The sequence below is a fragment of the Macrobrachium rosenbergii genome, chromosome 6 (genome assembly GCF_040412425.1).
Source record: "Macrobrachium rosenbergii isolate ZJJX-2024 chromosome 6, ASM4041242v1, whole genome shotgun sequence".
In the NCBI taxonomy this organism is placed as follows: Eukaryota; Metazoa; Arthropoda; class Malacostraca; order Decapoda; family Palaemonidae; genus Macrobrachium; species Macrobrachium rosenbergii.
In genome coordinates, this window is record NC_089746.1 from 42,481,512 (window position 1) to 42,489,011 (window position 7,500).

At 37.7% G+C, this 7,500-nt stretch overlaps 1 protein-coding gene across 13 annotated transcripts in view; it reads left to right on the plus strand.

The window, feature by feature from the left end:
• Positions 1-7,500, plus strand: part of LOC136839477 (cyclin-dependent kinase 17-like) — a 304,654-nt gene that overhangs the window by 57,503 nt on the left and 239,651 nt on the right. Inside the window, exon 1 of one of the 13 annotated variants that reach the window (XM_067105581.1) lies at positions 3,453-3,474. The exons of the other annotated variants lie outside the window; for them this stretch is intronic. Coding sequence (XP_066961682.1) covers positions 3,468-3,474 — 7 coding nt within the window. The 5' untranslated portion in view covers positions 3,453-3,467. Of the gene's footprint in view, positions 1-3,452; positions 3,475-7,500 lie in introns of those variants that run through there. 13 annotated transcript variants of the gene reach the window in all.

Below are 7,500 nucleotides of genomic sequence, written 5' to 3' on the forward strand. Positions count from 1 at the left end.
TTCCATGAGAAACCCTCGCAACGACGAATCTGAATTTTTGATGCTTCTGGCTTTGAAGATGATGGGAATCTCTCTCTCTCTCTCTCTCTCTCTCTCTCTCTCTCTCTCTCTCTCTCTCTCTCTCTCTCTCTCTCTCTCTCTCTCCTAAATATTTTATGCTTCTGGCTTTGGAGATGATGGCAATCTCTCTCTCTCTCTCTCTATCTCCTAAATATTTTATGCTTCTGGCTTTGGAGATGATGGCAATCTCTCTCTCTCTCTCTCTCTCTCTCTCTCTCTCTCTCTCTCTCTCTCTCTCTCTCTCTCTCTCCTAAATATTTTATGCTTCTGGCTTTGGAGATGATGGCAATCTCTCTCTCTCTCTCTCTCTCTCTCTCTCTCTCTCTCCCTAAATATTTTATGCTTCTGGCTTTGGAGATGATGACAATCTCTCTCTCTCTCTCTCTCTCTCTCTCTCTCTCTCTCTCTCTCTCTCTCTCTCTCTCTCTCTCTCTCTCTCGGCATTAATATAGCTGGGCAATTGGGTGAGCCGTGGCATTTAATAGGATGCGAGAATTTGGAAATGTCATTTTCCCGTCTGGTCGTACCTGCTTGACTCACTCGCACAAAGTCTGGGTTGGTGTTTTTGTCTCGGAAAATTTCTTGTTGGGGTGAAAGGGTGAATCAGTGAGAGGAATAACAGTATCTCTCTCTCTCTCTCTCTAATAATAATGGTTGTTATTATTATTATTATTATTATTATTTATTATTATTATTATTGGATTATTATTATACCGTCTGTAAATAATTGAAATAATAATTATAAATTATTATTATTATTATTATTATTATTATTATTATTATTATTATTGTTGTTGTTGGTGAAGAAATCCACAATGGTGTATATAAATGTAAAAAAATGTGTATATATATATACAAATATAAATATATTTATATATACATATCTTCTTCTTTTCTTCTTCGCCTTTAACGTGCATTTTTATTATTATTATATGGGGTTGGTGCACGATGCCTTCTTTTGAAGGACTTTGATTTGGCGGTGGGGTATATATATCGATCGGCTGCCCTTATGACATACATATATATACTGAAAATATATATATATATATTACATATATCAATCAATTAGTCATTTTCTGTGGCACCCACGGGGATGCATAGGACCTCGGTGAACTACGCCACCACATTCTGTCCTTGGATAACTCCTCAAGCTCTCCCCAACACTCGTCTCCTGCTTCCCGCTTCATTGTCCTCAACCACGTCTTCTTTGACCTTCCTCTACCTCTTCTACCAAGGGCATCCCACCTCGGTGTATCTCGTACTATTCCCTGTCTTCTATACACGTGGCCTAGCTACTTCCAGCGTGAGAACCTAACATACTCATTGACCGGCTGCACCCCCGTTACTCCTCTAATTCTGTTAGTTGATATCCTATCCCTCCAGTTAATTCCTAATATTCGTCTGAGCGCCTTATTTTCAAATGCTTAGAATTTATTATCTGAAGTCACTGTACTGTACCATGACTCATGCCCATGTATCAAAATATCCCAACCATTACCTTATAAATTTTGATTTTTGTATGCACGTAAAAACTGCTATTATTTTCCCAAATATTTTTAAGCATTCCCATTGCCTGATGAGCCGTTTTTAATCTTTCCATAAATTCTGTGCTCAGAGAACCATCCTTATCCAAAGTACCCATGTATATACAATATATATATACATATATATATATATATATATATATATATATATATATATATATATATATATATATATATATATATATATATGAACTTTTATCACACCGTGATTTATATACAATCATGAATACAAATGTCGTTTAATATATATACTGAGTATCTCCGATGTAGGAATTTATATAAGTGATAAATGAACAGGTACCACTGTGACATGGACCCATGACGTTACCACCGCGCCATCAAGATGGCGCGGTGGTAACGTCCACTGGAGTCGTTGAATGGGTCCATGTCACACCTATACCTGTTCATTTATCACTTATATAAATTCCCCTTCGGTGATAATTCTCCATCGGAGATACTCGAGGTAGCGTGAATTTGATATTCACTAATTGTATATATATATACTGTATATGTATATATATACATGTGTGTACATGTACACACGCACACACACACCTATACACGCACATCACTAATTGTGTTCCAGCTCCAGCACTGGTGGTCACGTCCAGTGGACATGGATATCGTAATAGTGTTAATGAACAATTTTTCCCCAAACCAACACAAAGCAATAATTCGCCGATGATCCAATTACGGGGTTCCGGGAGGTGAGTGAATATTTGAGCGAATATTTATAATATTGGGGGAATTGAAACGCTGGAATATACGCATTGTGAACGGGATGTTTTTGGGGGAATGGAATCTAGAAAATTTTGACCCGCTCTGTTGGATAATTTAGGTGGTCGTTTGCATATATAATTTTGTGGGACATTTTTTGTGTTCCTGTTATTTATGTTTTGTTTGTCGCTGACGTGTCATAACTGGTGACATTATTATTATCATTATTCATGTTTGTCGCTGACATTATTATTATTATTATTATTATTATTATTATTATTATTATTATTAAAGAAGATGAACCCTATTCATATGGAACAAGCCCACCAGAGGGGCCATTGACATGAAATTCAAGCTCCCAATGAATTTGGTGTTCTTTAGGAAGAAGTAACAATAGCTAATGCACGTTTTCATCTGTTGTAAACTGGATTCATTATGTTTCCTGTTGCTGTTATTGATGAATTTTATTTGTTATTGCGTACGTTTTTATTTGTTCGAGAAATTTTTTTCATTCGTTATTCTCCTTTCATTTTAATACATTAATACATTTAAATACATTTTTATCTATTAATTTTATCTATTTATTAATTTATTTCTTTTTCAATAAGTGAGATCTATCTCTTCTTTCTGTATTTCCCTGTACCTCCTCTTACTTCTTTCAAATGAACACCATTTTCTTGAGAAACTTTAATTTCAAGTCAGTGCCCCTGTTGGCTTGTTCCATATGAATAGGGTTCATCTTCTGAATAATAATAAGAAAAAATTTTTACAACAGAAATTGCATTTCCATGGGCAGATAAGAGTTCTCCCTTCGTCAACTGGTTTAGACGTGATTATGGTCGAATCATATCCCATTGCTTGCGAAGACAATAATAATTGATTATTATTTTTTTATAAGTGCAAAGCCGTACACCTGTCAAAAATAAAAAGTGCAGTGTACCCAGGGTGAAACTGACTTGGTGACTCAATGCTACAGGGTGTTATCTCCTTATCAGGTTCCTTGCTCTCTCGAGAGATTCTTTGATAAACTAAACTGTCCAGTGGACAGTTGGCCCCATGTGAAGTAGTTGAGGTCCCGTTGGGTTTTGGGAAGCGAACCTGTTCTTATTTTTAGCTGTTCTGGTGTTAAGATTTTTATGTAGCAGTATGGAAGGTAGGGAGGTTTTTTAACGTTGTAGGGAAATGGGAGGTTCTGCAGTGCTCTTAAATTACTCAGTCCTTCTGTACCGTAAATTGCTCGGTCTTTTTGTGGTGTAAATTGCTCAGACTTTCTGTATCGTAAATTGCTCAGGCCTCTACTGTTCGTTGCTTAGTCCTTCTGTACCGTAAATTTTTCGGTCCTTCTGCACCGTCAATTGCTCGTTTTATTTGTAAGGTACCTTAAATTGTTATGTCCCTCTATACTGTAAATTGCTCGGTCCCTCTGTACCATAAATTGCTCGCTATTTCTGTACCGTAAATTGCTCGTTTCCTTTGTACCGTAAACTGCTCGGTCCCTCTCTACCGTAATTTTTTGTCTTTCTGTACCGCAAATCGCACGTTTCCTTTGTGTCGTAAACTGCTCGGTCTCTCTATGCCGTAAATTTCTCAGTGCTTCAGTACCGTAAATTGAATGGTAGCTTAAAGTGGGTGGGGGTGGAAAATCTGGTCGTAATCAGCTAATTTTGCTGGGATGTCCAAAATATCCTTTTTTTTTATCAATAGGTTTGCGCTGCTTTTGATGAAGCATGAGAGAAATTAGCGCTAATGAATGTCATTATTGAGATGAAAAGCTCCGGGTTTTAATCTTCGGAAGGATTTTTTTTTTTCGGCGGAGGAAGGAAGGGGAGAGGGAGGGGAAGGGAGGATATATATAACAGATTCGCTTTAAAGTTGGAGTACTATTTCAGGCTGTTACCTAATAAGCCCCTATGTAGGGAGGGGAGGGGGTTGTCATGTTGTCCCTTTCCCCAGAATTTCACGTTGATAATAGTGAAGAGTAATTTTCCCCGTTGGCGCCGTTAAACCTTCACTCGTGAAATGTTTCTGACAGTTTACATTAACGCTGTTATTGAGTTGCTAATAGATCAATCATAGCACGTTGCCATTTTTCGATGACGTTCCCTGGAAGTTCAGAAGATTGCAACATGGTCAGGTCGATCGTCAGCTTCAAGGGGCTCTCAGCTTAATTTGGTTTAGGGCTCAGTGCTTCCCATTACTAGGACCTTGAAACCAGGCGGTAATTCGCTGTCGTTCAAAAGCACGATTTCGTTTCACTAACTTGAGAATCACCATTTGCATTCACCCCGTATTGGGCGGTGCAGCGTCCCTTCGGCCCCCAGCTGCAACCCCTTTCATTCCTTCTAACTATAACTCCATTCATATTCTTTCTTCCTTCTTACGTTCTTCAACCCTCTTCTAACAATTATTTCACAGTGCATCTGCGATGTCTTCCTCTTGTTACACCTTTCAAGCCTTTATACTGTCAATTTCCGTTTCATCGCATAATGACCTTATAGGTCCCAGCGCTTGGCATTTGGCCTAAATTGTATATTCTATTCTATTCTATCATTTCATTCGGTTATTCCCTCATGATAAGTTGAACACTAGGATTTGTGCGCCATCATTTGCTTACGATTACTTGAGAATCAGGATTCACTTGCTTTTAATTCTTATGATACCCTGAAAGCCAGGATTTATATGCAGATACATCCTCACAATAACTTTAGAACCAGGATTTCAGAACCTGGATTTGTGTATTGTTAGTTCCTTAAGATAACTAAGAACCACGATTTGTAGGCAGTTAGGCCTATATCCTTACAGTCACTTGAGAACCAGTATACAGTACTTGCATGAAGTCGCATTGCCTAAATATACGTACTCATAAATAACTATGGATTTGTTTCTCCATTTAAGACTCATGTTTTATTGTATATGTGCTTGCTGGATGTCTCTTTCGATAGAATGACATGCAATTGTACTTGCAGTAAGTTTGTGTTCACAATATAATAACGTCTGCACAGTTTTGAACACCTGTACAGGCATACTTACAATCTGCTTTAGTTCACCAATAATAACGTCTGCTCAGTTTGGAAGACTTGTGAAGACTTGTGCGGGCATAATTACAATCTGCTTTTGTCCATAATAAATAGGTTATTACGTGCTCACTGTTGGTCACTGTAAGAGAAGCAGAAGCGTCTGGCTCGCAGCCTCATGCTAGGCGTAAATAACAGAGAAGAAAACCGGATGATTTAGGTTGGGTTAGGTGGCTAAATTTGTTTATTTCTGAGTTTCATCCCTTTACTTTAATCTGTTGTGAACTTGAATGAAATTGTGGTGACAGTATAAAGTTAACAGTTTCTTTATAAATTAATATATAAAGCATTAATATAAAATTAAAGCAGATATACAGGATATAGATTATAAATCTAAACATTTTTTTTACACCCCGTTTCTTTATCCTTTTGATTAAGCTGCTTGTACAACGCGTGATAGGAGAAGGGCATTTAATATAACAATTTTCTTGTTATCGGTATTTTTCTTACAATAAGGATTATTGTTAGTCAAGTTACACTGGTAAAAATTGAGAGAGAAGAGAGAGAGAGAGAGAGAGAGAGTTAGAAAGTAAGCATTTATACACACACACATGTACTGTTTATATATATATATATATATATATATATATATATATATATATATATATATATATATATATATATATATATATATATATATATATACATATACATATAGAGAGAGGGAGAGGGCCCAATTGTTTTTCATCGGTGAAATGGGTCCATATGATATCTCCTCTTGGGCGTAGCCCGTAGGCGATACACCAATTTGGGTGTGACGGGATAAATTAGCAGCACTTTATGTGATGTTTTTAAGTTCGTGTCACGTCATATTTATTCTAGAACTGACGCACAGAAGCGGAGAGCGCTATGAAAGATATATTTTATATATTTTTAATTGCTCGTCTCGTGAGTTGAGGGAATTATAGTCTCTCTCTCTCTCTCTCTCTCTCTCTCTCTCTCTCTCTCTCTCTCTCTCTCTCTCTCTCCTAAGTGTCCACTTCCTGGTTTTAAAGGCGGTTCATACACACACACACACACTCTCTCTCTCTCTCTCTCTCTCTCTCTCTCTCTCTCTCTCTCTCTCTCTCTCTCTCTCTCTCTCTCTCTTCAGAGATAGATCTGACATTATTGTTTTTCATAGCCAGTTTTGATAATAACCTAATTCACATTTGGTAGTGCCTCGATGAGGTAATCCCCATATAATTAACGCCTGTCATTGGATTAAGTCTACGGTTAAGTCTACGGTATTCGTTCATAACATTTCACTACCGGTTGCAACCTTTTGAGCTTCTAAGAAAATTCACAGTTCACTTAGGTAACCAAACGCGAAAGAATTCCTTTCCATAAGTTAGGTACCAATATTTTTCTCGTCATTTACGTGTTTTTTTTTCTGTCAGTTATTTAGAAAGATAATTTCCCGTTGAACTCTAGGGTAGGACGGTTTTGAGCCTCTAAGAAAATTCACAGTTCACTTAGGTAACCAAACGCGAAAGAATTCCTTCCATAAGTTAGTTACCAATATTTTTCTCGTCATTTACGTGGTTTTTTTCTGTCAGTTATTTAGAAAGATAATTTCCTGTTGAACTCTAGGCTACGACGGGGTTAGATTTGACGCTGAAAGAGTTCCTCGTTAGGCGAGTCGATGGAGTTGTGGGCAAGCACTCGCTAGGCCCGAGTTCGAGTCTCCGACTAATGAAGAATTAGAGGAATTTGTTTCTGGTGATAGAAATTCATTTCTCGCCATAATGTGGTTCGGATCCCACAATAAGCTGTAGGTCCCGTTGCTAAGTAACCAATTGGTTCTTAGCCACGTAAAATAAGTCTAATCCTTCGGGCCAGCCCTAGGAGAGCTGTTAGTCAGCTCAGTGGTCTGGTAAAACTAAAGTATACCTGACGCTGAAAGGCTAAATAATTCGTACCCTCGATTATCAACTTACTTTGTATATTTACCTAAAAGACTCATCAGCATCCTTTCGACCCCCCTGCCCATGCAGTAATTCACTCCCCCCCCCCTCACTCCTCCATATTGTATTGGGGACGGTAGATACAGTCTTGCTTAGGTTCTGTAACATGGTATCGTATGTGATGGAATTTTTAAAATCACTTCAAAAGTTGGACTCTAG